This window comes from Ranitomeya variabilis, chromosome 6, assembly GCF_051348905.1.
Source record: "Ranitomeya variabilis isolate aRanVar5 chromosome 6, aRanVar5.hap1, whole genome shotgun sequence".
Taxonomy (NCBI): Eukaryota; Metazoa; Chordata; class Amphibia; order Anura; family Dendrobatidae; genus Ranitomeya; species Ranitomeya variabilis.
Window position 1 is genome coordinate 183,275,549 of NC_135237.1, and position 18,191 is coordinate 183,293,739.

General features: G+C 41.5%; 1 protein-coding gene across 2 annotated transcripts in view; it reads left to right on the forward strand.

Annotated features, from left to right (window-relative positions):
• The first annotated feature begins 3,499 nt into the window (after positions 1–3,499).
• PDE1C (phosphodiesterase 1C) overlaps positions 3,500–18,191 on the forward strand; it is a 1,454,702-nt gene continuing 1,440,010 nt past the window's right edge. The window contains exon 1 of one of the 2 annotated variants that reach the window (XM_077269307.1): positions 3,500–3,709. In XM_077269307.1, the coding sequence (XP_077125422.1) occupies positions 3,625–3,709 (85 nt within the window). In that variant the 5' untranslated portion in view covers positions 3,500–3,624. The remainder of the gene's footprint in view (positions 3,710–18,191) is intronic. The other variant, XM_077269309.1, reaches the window with a different exon arrangement.

Genomic DNA, 18,191 nt, shown 5'->3' on the forward strand with positions numbered 1-18,191 from the left:
CTGTTAACTGGACTGGCTGAGACCGGCCGGTCCGAAGGCACATCCAGAGTTCCCTTTGCAGGTGGAAATCAGTAGCCTACCTACTAGCGCCTGGGTGTTGTAGTACTTCCCTGCTGAGCACCATGGGATAGTCCTCACAACTGTCGTGTATGTTTCTGTTCTTTCTCTCTCCGTCCCCCAGATGATATGGATAGGACGCACCCGTATGACGGGGTAGGCTTGGAGTTATTTTATAGGGACCCTAGAGATGCCCCTCTCCCACAATTGCCTCCGTTGTCTTCATTAGGTGAATAAGGTGAGACAGCCAACCTAAAGTTAACTGCCCTGCCATCGGTTCAAAGTAATGCGTAGAGTCTGTTACTTTCTCGGCGTTCCGGCCACTGGCTACGCGCCTCAGTAGGATGTTGCCGATCTCGGGGCATGACTCCTACTGGTTCTATCGCCTTTGTGCTGTGATCTCGTTTCTCACTTCTCCACAATATACTTCGCTTCGTGTCCTTTCTTAAGATGCCACCGCAATGCGGTGCAGGCACGGCTCCGTAACAATCTGTCCTTTTGCTAGGCCCCTGTCAGGATCCCACCCCTGACAGGGACCCCCCTGAATCTTCCCAAGCAACGCTCTCCTCTCACTAGATGTTACCTGGGCAAAACCAAGTCAGCTTCTCCCTAACTTCCTATCCAACCCACAGGGGGGCATGTGTCTGCCAGCAGCACAGGGGGGCATGTGTCTGCCAGCAGCACAGGGGGGCATGTGTCTGCCAGCAGCACAGGGGGGGGCATGTGCCTGCCAGCAGCACGGGGGGAGGCATGTGCCTGCCAGCACAGTTCCCACAATGAATATTTGGTGAGTTTTTCATGTTGCAGATTGACTGCAACATGTCTGCACCTATTTGATAAACTTGCTTGCATGCGTTTTTTTCATTGCATTTTTTACTGTGTTTTTTACCATGCGTATTTATTACGTTTTTGACACCTTTGTTTTTGTGTCCTTTTGGTATGCTGCTCTGTTTTTGACATAACGCTTGTGAATTTTTACCTGCAGATTTTACACATCTAGTGAAATTCTGTGAGGAAAATAGACACATAAAAATTATTGTACCCACAAGAGAAATTGACATGTTGTGGATTGTGGATTTCACACACCTACCTATCATTTTATGCAGCATAAAACAAAGTACAGTGAGCATGAGGTTTCTATCAATCCCATCCACTTTGTTGAAACTGTAGGGCGCTGTGTTTTTTGTGCAGCAAAAATACACAATGTCAATAACTGACCAAAAACTCATTGTGAGAACTTATCCTTTCATTTAGCTAATAGAGGCATCATTACAGTGGTAGGCTACTAATAGGAGTAGCACTCCTGATGCTTTATAGGCTCCCACTAGAAAGGGAACTGCAACAGAGCTCTATATAAACAAATAGGGGTGTGGTGGACATGGGGACCAAAAGACATCAAGTGGGGTGCATCTATACAGTCATGGCAAAAGTGTTGACACCCTTGAAGTTGTTCCAGAAAATGAAGTATTTCTCCCAGAACATTATTGTAGTAACACATGTTTTGTCATACACATGTTTATTTCCTTTGTGTGTGTTGGGGCAACACAAAAATAAACACAAAACCCCAAAACCTATCAATGAGCCAGACAAAATTGTTGGCACCTTTCAAAAAACGTGGGTAAACAACTTTGTTTAAAGAATGTGATGCTTGTTCAGACTGACCTGTGGCAATTAACAGGTGTGGGCATTACGAACATCATATCTGAAACCAGATAAAAAGGGGTGTAGTTGACTCAATATTTGCATTGTGTGTCTGTGTGTGACACACTAAGCATGGAGAACAGAAAGAGTAGAATAGAACTGCCTGAGGACTTGAGAACCAAAACTGTCAAAAAATATCAACAATCTCAATGTTACAAGTCCATATCCAGAGATCTTGATGTTTCTTTCTCCACAGTGTGCAATATAATCAAGACATTTACAACCCATGACAACCCATGACAATGTAGCTAATTGATGAAAAGTTGCAATGCAGTCTTAATTGTGGATAAGCAGCCTCAATCAAGTTTCAAAGACATTCAAGCTGTCCTGCTGGCTGAGGGTGCATTAGTATCAGTGTGAACTATCCATTGACATTTGAATGAAATGAAGTACTATGGCAAGATACCCAGGAAGACCACACTGCTGATACAATATCATAAAAAAGGTAGACTGCAGTTTGCCAAAATGTATGTCAGTAAGCCGAAATCCTTCTGGGAAAGCATTTTGTGGACATATGAGACCAAGATAGAACATTTTGGTATGGCACATCATTCTACTGTTTACTGAAAATGGAATAAGGCCTACAAAGAAAATAACACTGTACCTACAGTCAAATATGATGGAGGTTCAAAGATGTTTTGGAGTTGTTTTGCTGTCTCTTGCACTGGGTGCCTTGACTGTGTGCAAGGCATCATGAAATATGAAGATTGCCAAAGGATTTTGGGTTGCAATGTAGTGCCCAGTGTCAGAAAGTCGGGTTTGTGTCATAGGTCATGGATTTTGCAGCAGAACAATGACCACCAAACCTACTTCAAGATGCACCTAGAATGGATGGAAACAAAGCACTGGAGAATTCTGAAGTGGCCAGCAATGAGTCTGGATCTAAATCCCATTGAACACCTGTGGTGAGATCTTAAATTTTTTGTTGGGAGAAGGCACCCTTCAAATATGAGAGACCTGGAGCGGTTTGCAAAAGTAGAGTGGTCCAAAATTCCAGCTGAGAGGTGTAAGAAGCTTGTTGATGGTTATAGGAAGCGATTAATTGCAGTTATGTATTCCAAAGGGTGTGCAACCAAAAATTAAGTTGAGGGAGCTAACAATTTTGTCCGGCCCACTTTTAGGGTTGTGTGTGAAATTTTGTCCAATTTGCCTTTTTCTCTCTGTTTTATATTGTTCAAATACACACAAAGGAAATAAACGTGTGTAACAAAGAGTATGTGATTGCAATAACTGCAATAATTTTCTGGGATAATCTCAACGGTGGCAAAACTTTTGGCCATGACTGTATATTAAGTCTTTTAAAGCTTTTTGCTTCTTCCTCTTTGTTTTCCGCTGTCTCCCTCTTTACTTCAAGACAAGAGGTTGCCTCAATGGTTTTCCTTCAGGTTAGAGACTTCTGTTCTCTGCTGTTTTACAGTAAACTTTTTATTGTATGCTTGGAGTTATCATTATCTTTCCTCTAATTCATGCCCCTATGACAACCAGCAGATAAATCATAGATGCTGTTGACCCATCAACTGTAATATCACATTCCACTATAACTTTGCTTGAAACAACAGTACCGCTAAAATCCCCAGAAGTGGAGCAGACACAATAATAGGCGCCCTGCATGCCCACTCTGGGCTCTTTAGTGGATCACTATAGGTCACTGTGTCCCTCAGCACTTGTTGGAGTCAGTAGCAAGCAGTGACAGACTGTGGGAGGAGATAGTGCTGGGTGCTTTTCTCACAGTCATTGCTGTCTCTGCATTAGGAGATGTGTGAAGTGGGGTGTAAGTGCTGCCACAGGCAGATATACAGGCAGGACTGCTGATAGCCAGCACTCTGCACCTACAAAAGGAAGAACAACTAATACTGAGTGGGGACAATGACTGAGCCCAGCAGCAGGAAAGAGGGATTTAAAAAATGCAGAAGTGCCACTTTCAGCATTGATGGCTTCAGCTTCACCATAGGTAAGAACTTTTCATCATCATTTATTATGCTCTGCAGCAGATCGCTTCTGAGTAATGCTCAGCTCTCTGTATGCTCATGTATGTAGGCATAGGCTATCTAGGGCTTCTGCGGTCATCTCCTTATATAAGTGCAGCCAGAAGCAGACTGGAGGCTTCTGTGAGAAGCCAGAAACTAGAGAAAATCAGAATGGAAAAATTCCTTATCTCATAATAGTATTAGGGCACTGGAAATAATGGTCCTGGCTTGGTGAGGTCATGTCTGGTGAAGTTTGGGAAGTTTTCTTATAAAGAGCTTTGGTTATCAGGTGCTTGTGTGCTATAGTCACCTGCTGTCAAACAGCTTGTATGTATCCCTATTAAATAACTTCTGCCTGTGAGATCGATGTGTAGTGCCCAAATACTGAACACCTTCTGTAAGATCAAGTTTATGTGTCTGCAACAATGTGTCACTAACAAGTCATAGTGTCCACTGGCTGTCACTTTAAAACTTTAGTAGCATTGGTTTTAAGTTATAGCATGCAATGCATCTATCTATCCCATATCTATCTAGCTGTCTCATATCTATCTTTCTATCTATCCATCCATCCATCCACCTATGTGTGTGTGTTTGAACAGTCAGATAGATGCATTGCATGTTATAACTTAAGAATTAGAACCAATGCCACTATTTATAGCGACAAGTTACAGACTGAATTGTAAGTATAGTTGTGTATAAAATATATATAGCAGTTCAAACATATATATATATATATATATAATAATAATATAATAATATATATATATATATATATATATATATATATATATATATATATATACAAACGCACACATACATATGCATTTATTATTATTTATTATTATAGCGCCATTTATTCTATGGTGCTTTACATGTGAGGAGGGGTATGCAGAATAAAAACAAGTACAGTACAATACAAGTCACAATGGTACAGGAGGAGAGAGGACCCTGCCCGCGAGAGCTCACCGTCTACAAGGGGTGGGTGAGGATACCGTAGGCGAGGGTAGAGCTCGTTGTGCAGTGGTTTGGTCCAGCGGTGATTACTGCAGATTGTAGGCTTATTATTATGTATTACTTATTTATTATGCCAACTTATATAGTGCCATCATATTACAGACATAATCATCACAATCTAAATTCCCTATCAGTATGTCAAACACGGGAAGAAGACACATGCTCATTGCAGATGTTGTCCTTGATGGAATATGAACCCTGGACCTCATTGCTGCCAGACTGTCGCTATATATATATATATATATATATATATATATATATATATATATATATATATATATATATACACCCCCACACATACACACATGCATACTAAATATTTATAGGTCAGACAACAATGATGTCTTCTGCTCCTACCTATTAGTTAGAACTGTTGATATAAGTATTCTCTGTCATTCTTGTCATTAGGTAAACACATAATTGCCATGTGTTCGCTTTGATAGGCAGGCGCTCTTGGATTACACACTCTTTAGAATAAGCTGTAGTTTGATTCCAGCAGCCTGCGCTTTCACCTGCATTGCAGCCACTGAGCTTTTCATGTTGGATTAATTAGGGTGTTGGCATCCACTGTCAAATCTCTATTTAAATTGCTACTTGTTCTGATTTCTTAGGTCTCATTATGCTCTTGTAGAGGTGGCACCCTGACTACTCAGGCACAGCTGCCTGCTACCCCCCATGCTGTGTGATTGCTTGCAGAGCCCATAGACATTGGCTACTTTATGTAAAGATTTTCATTAAAAAAATAATTAGTCACAACATGCAAAAGCATATAGTTGACTGCATAAACAACATCAAGCACAGATAGTAAGTGGATGGCTAGGAGCCTGCATAGTTTAATGTTCGGGGTAATTTGGTTGTCCTTAGATCTGGCCTGTTTGGAATATGCCAGCTCTTTCATGCTCTTCCATAATGAGGTTTGGTGCTCTGTGTTTTGCAGCCACTAATAGGAGTAGATCACTGTCTTTAGAAGAATGCAGAATTGTGTTATGACAACTTAGCATTATATGCCTCTGATATTCCTCTCAAGCTGCCTCGGAAGCTCACAGGATGACTGGGGTATAAACCTCTTTGAGCTTGATGCGCTCAATGTACTTCATGCCTCTGCTGCCTTTATGTGACAGGTGAAAGATAAAATAGACCTACAAATGAAATGTTATCTCTAAACGAGATGTAGCAGTGCCAGAGGCCATAACAGACATCATCCATAATGCTAAGCAGCAATAATGGCAGCTGGAGCCCTTCTATGTGCTCACTACATGCGCTCCAAAACACTGGCATAGTGCAGCAATGTGTGATAATCACAACGACATAGCAGCATTTTCCTGGCAAATATTTATCAAATGTTTTCAAGTTCGATCTATGCTTTTGTTTCCATTGTAAACTCCGCTCAGAAGAGAACCACTTGTTGCCACAACGCTTTCCCTGCCAGGAATCCTGTAATGCGGCTGCAGGAAGCCGACCAGTGTAATCGCTAATAAAATAACCAGTTAATGAAAACATCTTCTGGGAGATTACATCATAAAATATTGTATGTTGTCACTTATGTAATCACTGGCTTTTGAAGGTATTCCAGAATTTGTGTATGTTATCTGCATATAGTAAACGTGTTTGTGGAATTTATTTTTTTCTTGCTTGATTTCAAAATATCACAATTATTATTGCCGTGAAACAGTATTTCACCTTGGTTAGTTAAAAAGGCATGAAAACTTAGCAACATGGCAGTGAAATACACACACACACACACACACACTATACCAACCCCCCACACACTATATTACCCCCACATTCACACCATACCACCTCCCCCGCACACTATATTACCCCCACACTCACACCATACCACCTCCCACACACACTATATTGACACACACACATGTACTATATTACTCTCCCACACACATACTATATTACTCTCCCCTCACACGTACATAAACAATATACCACCCCCAAACACTATATTACCCACTCACACACACTATACCACCCCCCAAACAATATACCCCCCACACACTATATTACTACACACACACATACTATACCACCCCTCACACACTATACCACCCCCACACATACTATACCACCCCTCACACACTATACCACCCCCACACATACTATACCACCCCTCACACACTATACCACCCCCACACATACTATGCCACACCCCCACACACACATACTATACCACCTCTCACACACTATACCACCCCCACACACACATACTATACCACCCCTCACACACTATACTACCCCCACACATACTATGCCACACCCCCACACACACATACTATACCACCCTACACACACTATACCACCCCCACACATACTATGCCACACCCCCACACACACATACTATACCACCTCTCACACACTATACCACCCCCACACACACATACTATACCACCCCTCACACACTATACTACCCCCACACATACTATGCCACACCCCCACACACACATACTATACCACCCTACACACACTATACCACCCCCACACATACTATACCACCCCTCACACACTATACCACCCCCACACATACTATACCACCCCTCACACACTATACCACCCCCACACATATTATACCACCCCTCACACACTATACTACCCCCACACATACTATACCACCTCACACACTATACCACCCCCACACATACTATACCACACCCCCACACACGCACATTCTATACTAAGCGCCCTGCATGAACACATACCCACACTACATGCACACATGACCACTGAATGACTTTTACTACAGCATTTTGTTATGAACATATTGGATAATTAGTAGAGAAATGTGAATACATATGCTATAACTGACACATATCATGCAATTAGGTATTTGTTCCATTTATATCATTATCAACACTTTTAAAGTGGTTGTCACCAACCAGTACAACCCCTTCTCAATCTGAAAGTTTGTCCCAATTAAAATAAAAACACTTATAGTCACCTCCGGTACCGGCGCCATTCCAGCGGTGTCCGCACTCGCATTCCCAGTGCTCATGAGATGTTATGTCATGTGAAGCCAGTGCCCAATCAGCACTGGCATCACTGTCCCCGCTTTCGGGCATTTAAGTAATCAACAGGAAGTCAGAGCTGCAGCTGGCCATTCACTTCCTGTTTGTTGCTTATACATCCAAAAGCGGGGGCAGTGACGCCAGTGCTGATAAGGCACAGATTCACGTGGCATAAAAACCTCTTGTGAGCACTAGGAATGTGAGTGCCAACACCGCTGGACCAGCGCCACCATAGAAGATGAGTATAAGAATTTTTATTTTAACTGTGGTAAATATTCAAATTGAGAAAGGGTTAGTCAAGTAATTGACATCCTCTTTAAGGAAATTTTCAACCAAACAACCCTAAATTTATTATTATTGAGTATTAAAAGTTCCTGGCATATACATTAAAATAGTCCTTAGAGCTCTCTTACCCAACAGAAGCCAAAAGAGTGTCTTTGTCAGGGTGATTAGCATAGCTTTTTGCCAACTATATAGGGAAGAAAATCAGCCTTTGCTTTTTTCTTTTTTTTAAATGCCATCCTGGTAATTAATACTTGCTGCCCGATCTACGAGCTGCATGTATCAGGCTCTGGATGTGTGATTGACTCTGAAACACTTTGGAATTTCAGACAAAAGCAAACTTTAAATGCCACCAAGGACTAAGCCACACAGGTGACTAGTCTAAAAAGCCAAAAAAGTGATGAAGGACAGCATCCAATCCAGGTGAAAAAACACTTCTTTTATTGTGCCAAGTGCAACGTTTCAACCATGAAAGGTCTTTTTCAAGCATTAAAAATGGCGGCCTTAAATAGGGAATGGTTGTAAATCCCACCAATCTCTTTACAAGAAACCGCCCATATAATTTACATACAAATATATAATAAAGTGAACAATATATAAAAACACACATTAATACATCACATCTACCTAAATAAATGTGTCAATTCTTATTTATATGGAGATATTCCTAATAAAAACGCCATAGATGTCACTACTAGCACATGGAGTACAGCAAACGTAAATAAACAGAAACATGCTGTTGTATCTAAACCAATCGTTACATCAAAAGGTGCTTTGGTCACTAATTCACTACCAATAAGATGTAACCTAACAAAGAGTGGTCACATGTCCAGTTTAAACCAATCACAGCTCTAAAAGAGTCAGCAAATCACAGTGTTATCTCTAGCATGATCTAATACCAGGACTGCCATTGGCTACCAAAAGAATGGTCACATGTCCAGTTTAACCCAATCAGAGCTCCAGATATATCAGTAAATCACAGCACTATCCCCAGCATGGTCTGATAGAAGGGCTGCCATTGGTTACCAACAAAGGGTGGTCACATGTCCAGTTTAACCCAATCAGAGCTCTAAATATATCAACAAATCACAGCGCTACCTCCAGCATGGTTTACTACAAGGACTGCCATTGCCTACCAACAAAAAGTGGTCACATGTCCAGTTTAACCCAATCAGAGCACTAAATATATCAGCAAATCACAGCACTATCACCAGCACAGTCTGATACAGTGACTGCCATTGGCTATCGTGCCAGAATCTCAGGCCGACGCAGTAGAAACAATCCAAAGTAAACTCCACATCACCTGATCGGGGCCTCGCTTACCTGTCATATCCAGCAGAGATTCGGCCTCTCTCCAACATGCAGTGCCAACTCCGGTATGCGAATACGCATGACACCCAGCTCCACATGAGCAGCGCCCATTGGACACGCCCAGGAGAGCCGTAAGACACGCCCACACACAAACATGGTGCCAGCTCCCACACTGTAGGAGGACAAAGTTGCATAATCATGGCATGTGATTTATATAAATTTTCATATCCAGGATCGTAATTCTACTCCACCTCGGAAAATAAAATATCACGCCAATACATCACAACGATATTAACTTCCACAATGACCACAGGAGAACCATTATTCTAACTGGGCGTATGCACATAACAAGAGGCTAAAAAAACTTGCCATTCAAAAAACTATACCCCCTACTTGCCTAACACTTATACACCATATCCATGGTTTCTTGAAAGGAAGGGGACCAATTTATCGTTATACGCATTATACACGCTACACGGACAACCACCTGTTTTTTTCTTTTTTTCTAGTAAAAGGCACCCAAGCCATCATATCGGTGATTCCCAGCCAGTCTCCCATGCTGGTACTTACCCAGCCTCAAGCTGCTTAGCATTTGTGATTTGACGATGACGAGGACAGGCACATTTTGCTTAAAGTGGCCAAGGCTGTCTTATTAGAATAACAATGTAGATAGTCTATATTCAGACCCCGCAATAATAAACCATAGGAAAACTATCCATACAAAACACCAATTAAAACAACCAATTATTAAAAACAAACTACACTGACTAGATACCGCACGTATATTTATATTCAATATTCAAACCTCCCGGATAAAGGGAACTAAAGGCCCCGTCTCACATAGCGAGATCGCTAGCGAGATCGCTGCTGAGTCACAAGTTTTGTGACGCAACAGCGACCTCAGTAGCGATCTCGCTATGTGTGACACGTACCAGCGACCAGGCCCCTGCTGTGAGATCGCTGGTCGTGTCGGAACGGCCTGGGCCGTTTTTTGATCGTTGAGGTCCCGCTGACATCGCTGAATCGGTGTGTGTGACACCGATCCAGCGATGTCTTCACTGGTAACCAGGGTAAACATCAGGTTACTAAGCGCAGGGCCGCGCTTAGTAATCCGATGTTTACCCTGGTTACCAGCGTAAATGTAAAAAAAAATAAACAGTACATACTCACCATGTGATGTCCGTCAGGTCCCTTGCCGTCTGCTTCCCACACTGACTGAGCGCCGCAAAGTGAAAATGAAAGTACAGCACAGCGGTGACGTCACCGCTGCGCTCTGCTCTCACTGTACGGCGGCACTCAGTCAGAGCAGGAAGCAGACGGCAAGGGACCTGACGGACATCAGATGGTGAGTATGTACTGTTTGTTTTTTTTGGTAACCAGGGTAAACATCGGGTTACTAAGCGCGGCCCTGCGCTTAGTAACCCGATGTTTACCCTGGTTACCCGGGTGCTGCAGGGGGACTTCGGCCTCGTTGAAGACAGTTTCAACGATGCCGAAGTCGTTCCCCTGATCGTTGGTCGCTGGAGAGAGTGGTCTGTGTGACAGCTCCCCAGCGACCACACAGCGACAAAACAGCGACGCTGCAGCGATCAGCATCGTTGTCTGTATCGCTGCAGCGTCGCTGTGTGTGACGTGGCCTTAAGTCTAGAGATCCACTTTAGTTCTTTCTGTTTCAACAATCTCACCCTATCACCTCCTCTCCTCAAGGGGGGTACACTGTCAATTACCCTAAACCTCAACTGACTAACCGAGTGACCACTCTCCACAAAATCCTTAGGCACCGGCAATTCCACCAATTTGGTCCTGATGGTACTTTTGTGCTTACCAATTCGTGCCTTGACCTCCATGGTGGTCTCACCTACGTAGGTCAAACCACATGGGCACACTAACAAATATATAACAAAGCTGGAGGTACAAGTGTACCTCCCCCTGATATAGATTTTCTTCCCCGTATGGGGGTGATAGAAGAAATCACCTTTAATTAAATTGCCACAGCAGGCACACCCCAGGCAGGGAAAATTTCCCATCCTGGGTGGCGCCAATGTCCTTTGTACAGTCGTCCATTCAGGGCTGATGTCAGACCTAACAAGCTTATCTTTTATGTTATGACACCTCCTAAATAAAAAAATCAGGGGTTGAGTAAACCCATCTACTCCAGGAAGACCTTGTTTTAATAAACCCCAGTGTTTAACCAGGATATTGTTCATTTGGCGACTAGCTGTATTGAACGTGGACACGAATGGAATTCGCATGTCTTTACTCTTATTAATTTGTTTTCTTGTATCTGTCCTACAGATCTCCTTAACTTTCTTCCTATGTGTTGTAACTGTGCTGTCAGGATAACCTCTATCCACAAATTTCTTGAACATCACATCTAGCCTGGAGTCAAGGAGTGACTCATCTGTCACAATTCTGTGAACCCTCAACATCTGACTCCAGGGTAGGGACTCAACCATATTTCTGGGATGATGGCTATTGAACTGCAACAGACTATTTCTGTCTATGCTCTTGACAAAAAGATCCATCTTTAATGAAGATCCATCTTTATAGACCAATGTGTCCAAAATTTGAACTTGATCATATGAATGTGTCACTGTAAATCCTAACTCAGGGAAGATGTTATTAAGCTCACAATGAAATTCAAGAAGCTCCTGTAAATGTCCCTCCCATATCACAAAGACGTCGTCGATGTAGCGCCACCAGGCCCGGACATGGGACCAATATCTGGAACTGTACACGTACTGTTCCTCAAGTAACGCCATATAGATATTAGCATAAATGGGGGCCACATTGGACCCCATGGCAGTACCCCTCAACTGCTGGTAGAACTCATCTCCAAAAAGAAAGTAATTATTCCGGAGAATGAATTCAAGCAGCATGAGGACCAGACGTGCACAGCCCCCACCCATGTCTAAGCCCGATAGCACCACATCAACGGCTGCCAAGCCTTTAGCATGTTCAATTGAAGTGTATAAGGAGACAACGTCAACAGACACCAGAATTGTGTCAACTGTCACATTTATATTCTCAATTTTGTCTAGAAAATCATTCGTATCCCTGATATATGATCGTGCAGAATTGGCAAATTTAGACAATACCTTATCAAGAAAAATGGCCACTTTATTAAACATAGAGCCCCTACCTGACACAATTGGGCATCCTGGAGGATTAAAATAGTCTTTGTGTATTTTTGGCAGTACATATATCAAGGGTTTAACAGGACAATCAACCAACAAATACTCGGACAGCTTCAAGTCAATCAAGCCATCATTCAAGGCCTCTTTGACTAGAAGCTGAAGTTCCTTTTGAAAACACACAGTAGGATCATTGGGCTATTTACAGTATACGTTAACATCTGCCAATTGGCGTAATATTTCAGCCCTATATTTACTAGTGTCCATTACAACCACCGCCCCACCTTTATCAGCGGCCTTTATAGTAATCAGAGTATTTTTAGAAAGGTCATCCAAAACTTTTTTCTCGTCCACAGTCAAATTGTGACGATCACGGTTCTTATAAGTTTTTTTAAGTTGTTCAAAGTCCTTCTCGACCAACTGGATGTAGGTCTCAACAACATGATTCGTGGTAGGGGGTTGAAAATTACTTTTATTGAACAAATCCAAACCATCAAGTGAAAAACCATCAGCATTAACAGTAGGTCCAGGTGGTCCCCGTTGTTTACCTGAAAAAAATGTAGTTAAACGACACCTCCTAAAAAAAGAAAACAAGTCAGTCTCTAGCTCAAACCAATCTGGCAAGTTCGTGGGACAAAAGGACAATCCCTTCTCCAAAACTCTCAATTCAATTTCTGATAATACATAGGATGAAATATTTACCACCAGAGTCTTTTCATTCAAATGTTGACTCCCCTTTTCTCCTCCATATTCTTCAATTTCATCATGGCATTGCGGGTTGTCCTTTGTTCCTGTGGTCTTATTCCTTTTACGTTTTCTGCCACCTCTCCGACACCTCTTTTTCCAGTGGTGGCTATGGTTGTGTCCTTCACTAAAAAATGAGCAGACTCCGAGGCCCCCATATTAGAGTCATCAGTCGAATCAGAATCACCAGTGGTAAATCCAAATTGTTGTCTATTATCTTGTATCTTCTTGGGCCTGCGTGGCTGAAATTTTTTATTATTCCTTTTATAATTAGAAAAAGAAGACTGTGGTCCCATCTGCCATGAAAATACACGGCCACTTTTATAATCTTCAGTATCACGAAACCATTTTGTTCTTTTCTTGCTTTCATTGTGCTTACGGAATTTAGCAAGATTCTCATTCAATCGGGACTTAAATGTACACATCTCCTGTGCTGTCAGCTGTTTACCCAATTGTTGTTCCAAGTCCATGATACTTTTTCTCAAAGTCTCTATTTCCTTGCTCAAAAATTCAATGTTCAAGAGCATAAGATCAAAACAGAACTTATTCGTAATAGATTCAAATTTGGCACAGAATGTTGTATTATCTGCCATCAATGTAGGCCGTAAGTGGGGCCGTAGTCCACGAGGTATCCTGTGAACCTTATAGTATTCAGTCAATGTTGACATATGCAATTCAAATGAGATTAGTCTTCGATTCTCATTTTCATATTTCCTTTTTAGCATATCACATGACGGAGTACTCAAAAAAGAAACATCAGTCCGTGCATTCCCTAGTCTAAAAAGCCAGTCCCCAGCAGCTTTTCCCTGCCCACCGCCAATGACTGACAGGTCTCACGCAGAGAGAGACCCGTCATTCAAGGGCAGCAGGCTGTAAGAACCTGCCAGGGACCGACTTTCCTTAGTGACGGAGACAAATTTTTGAAATCTGACCAGTGTCACTTTATGTAGTAATAACTTTGGAATGCTTGAACAAATTCCTGTGATTTTGAGTTGTTTTTTTCGGGACACATTATACTTTACGATAATGGTAAATTTAGGTTGATATGTTTTGTTTATTTATAAAAAATATCAGAAATTTGAGAAAAATGTTAAAAAATTAGCAATTTTCCAACTTTGAATGATTATCCCGTTAATCCAGATAGTCATACAACAGCAAAATATTAATAAATAACATTTCCCTCATGTCTGCTTTACATCAGCACCATTTGTAAAATGTTATTTTATTTTGTTAGTATTTTAGGAGGTTTAAAAATGTAGCAGCAATTTTTCATTTTTTCAAGGAAATTTACAAAATTTATTTTTTTAGGACTTATCCATATTTGAAGTGCCTTTAGGAGTCCCATATATTGGGAAACCCCCAAAAGTTATACCATTTTAAAAACAGCACCCCCTGACATATTGAAAATGGCTGTCAGGTAGTTTATTAACCCTTCAGGTGCTTTTTAGGAATTAATGCAAAGTGGCATGACAGAAATGAAAAAGTGTATTTTTACCACCTAAATGCCTCTAACTTCTAAACAGATTACTACAGTCGACATACTCTAAGGCCACTATTTGGTCGTGAAGTGCCATGGCAAACATCAGGACCACAAAATCATGATCTGAGGGGACCAATTGGGATAAAGAGGAAGCCCCCACACTCTGTTAACCATTTATAATGATGTAGTCACTATTGACAGCAGCATCTAAGGGGTTAAACAGATTTGGAAGGTGCAAACACTGATCGTGGCTGATACAGCAAGTTGTCAGCTATAGAGGACAGCTGACACCTGTGGGATTGTCACCTGTATGGGGAGGTTATTCTCTTATATCTCAGGTCAGTTAAAAGACGTATTGGCTGTCATTAAGGGGTTAAATACCAACAGTTGTTGCTGTTGGAGTGTATCTGTGGGAATTTTTGCCCACTCATCATAAAAATTTGCCAGGGCCTGGCTCAAAATTTTTGTTTTAGTTCAACACAAAGGGGTTGATAGTGTTGAGGCCTGGACTCTGGGCCAGTGATGTTGTTCCACACCAAACTTGCCTTCTCATTCCTTTATGGACCTTAGTTTGTGCAGTGGAGCACAGTCATGCTGGAACAAAAATGGATTTTTCATAAACTATTACAGTTAAAGGTCTTTCCCCCATTGCTGGTATTTACATTGAAGAACATTGGAACTGTAGTTCAATCCCTTTTTACCATAGGGAAACGCTGTGAATACTTCCCAATGACAAGTGTTATTATAGCCATGTTATGTAATGAAAGGTATTCTGCTTGAAGTAATCGTCGAATTACATGGTATAGTCAAACCACAGTTTATTACTTTGAGTTATTTGAAGACTTAGCAAAACATCATTCGACCACATCATGTAAATGGATCTTTAGCTACTTTATCTTTTTTTCACAGCAAATCAATGCACAACATAGACTTGGCTGTAATGAACCATATGTCCTCCTGATTTCACTAGGAGAGAACATTGTAAGCAGGTGTTGCCATTGGGAATAGTTAAGCAGTCATTAAGTACAAGGCACATCTCTTTCCACCTTGGAGAGTAAAATTGGCCTTTGGGAAGTGTGGAAGAAACAAGCCATACATCTCCATAGTAATATATTGTACAACATGTTAAAAAACAACGCAAGATGGCTACAGAAAACTCAGCTTTGTAAGATATCAAAGCTGTTCACTGATAGGTTTAATGCTTCACAGTTCTAATTATTTGTTAACCCCCAACCCCCAAGGGTGGTTTGCACGTTAATGACCGGGCCAATTTTTACAATTCTGACCACTGTCCCTTTATGAGGCTATAACTCTGGAATGCTTCAACGGATCCTGATGATTCTGACATTGTTTTCTCGTGACATATTGTATTTCATGATAGTGGTAAAATTTCTTTGATATTACCTGCGTTTATTTGTGAAAAAAATGGACATTTGGCAAAAATTTTCAAAAATTTCGCAATTTTCCAACTTTGAATTTTTCTGCCCTTAAATCACAGAGATATGTCATTTCCCACATGTCTACTTTACATCAGCAGAATTTTGGAAACAACATTTTTTTTGTTAGGGAGTTATAAGGCTTAAAAGTTGACCAGCAATTTTGTCATTTTTACAACACCATTTTTTTTTAGGGACCACATCACATCTGAAGTCACTTTGAGGGGTCTATATGATAGAAAATAACCAAGTGTGACACCATTCTAAAAACTTCACATCTCAAGGTGCTCAAAACCACTTTCAAAAAGTTTATTAACCCTTTAGGTGTTTAGGTTTAGGAATTTTTGGAATGTTTAAAAAAAAATGAACGTTTAACTTTTTTTCACAAAAAATTTACTTCAGCTCCAATTTGTTTTATTTTACCAAGGGTAACAGGAGAAATTGGACCACAAAAGTTGTTGTAAAATTTGTCCTGAGTACGCTGATACCCTATATGTGGGGGTAAACCACTGTTTGGGCACATGGCAGAGCTCGGGAGGGAAGGAGCGCCGTTTGGAATGCAGACTTAGATGGATTGGTCTGCAGGCGTCACGTTGCATTTGCAGAGCCCCTGATGTACCTAATCCCCCAAAAGTGACCCCATATTGGAAACTAGACCCCCCCAAGGAACTTATGTAGATGTGTTGTGAGACATTTTGGATCGCTTTTTATGCCAATTTTTGTGAGGTAGAATGAACAAATACCAGCTATTCATGAATTTCTTTTTGGGGGGGACTCTTATACCATTCCATGTTTTGGTAAAATTGATAAAGTAGTTTTATTCTTCGGGTCAGAATGATTACAGCGATACCTCATTTATATCATTTTTTTATGCTTTGGCACTCATATGATAAACACTATTTTATATAAAAAATAATAATTTTTGCATCGCTTTATTCTGAGGACTATAACTTTTTTATTTTTTCATTGATGATGCTGTATGGCGGCTCGATTTTTGCGGGACAAGATGACATTTTCAGCGGTACCATGGTTATTTATATCCGTCTTTTTGATCGCGTGATAGTCCACTTTTTGTTTGGCGGTATGATAATAAAGCGTCGTTTTTTGCCTCTTTTTTTTTTTTACGTTGTTCACTGAAGGGGTTAACTGGTGGGACAGTTTTATAGGTCGGATCGTTACGGACACGGCGATACTAAATATGTGTACTTTTATTGGTTTTTTTTATTTAGATAAAGAAATGTATTTATTGGAACAATATTTTTCTTTTCTTTATTTAGGAATTATTATTATTTTATTTTTTTTACACATGGAAAATTTTTTTTTTTTACTTTTTTACATTGCCCCGGGGAAGACATCACATTATAGTGACAGATCGCTGATCTGACACTTTGAAGTGCACTGTGTCAGATCAGCGATCACACAGACAGTGCAGGGAGGCTTCCCGGCGCCTGCTCTGAGCAGTTGCTTGAAAGCCACCTCCCTGCAGGACCCGGAAGGCTCCCCGCGGCCATTTTGGATCCGGGACTGCAGGGAGGAGGAGGTAGGATCCGAGGGTCTCAGGGAAGCACGCAGGGAGCCATGTCATCTCGGCACCGACATCTTGGGAGATGAGATTTCAGCTCTGAAATCTCATCTCCCGCGATCTCGTTGCCGAGATCTCCATCTGCGCATGCACCGCTCCCCCGGTGGCCATTTTACCAGAGTCCACTGCACAGGAAATAATGGGACTGCCAGGGTGGGCTCCGGCAGCACCTCCTGGGCCTCAGCGTTTCTCACAGGGTGCTCTGTCCACGGAGCCACAATCCTCATCCCCAGATGCCTAACTCTGTGGGGTCCATACTGCGCAGGCTCGTTGCGCTTGCGCAGTCTATACAGGTTTCGGACAGAGTGACGCTCCCATTGTTATATTATAGATTTGTACGGCTAACGGGCAGTAGCAATATGCCATTAAACTAATAATAGCTAATGAACACTTTTCAGCAATTTAACACCCCATGCATTTGCATTTCTACATAGATAATTTCCTGTGTCCTGCTCAAGCTGACCTTTCG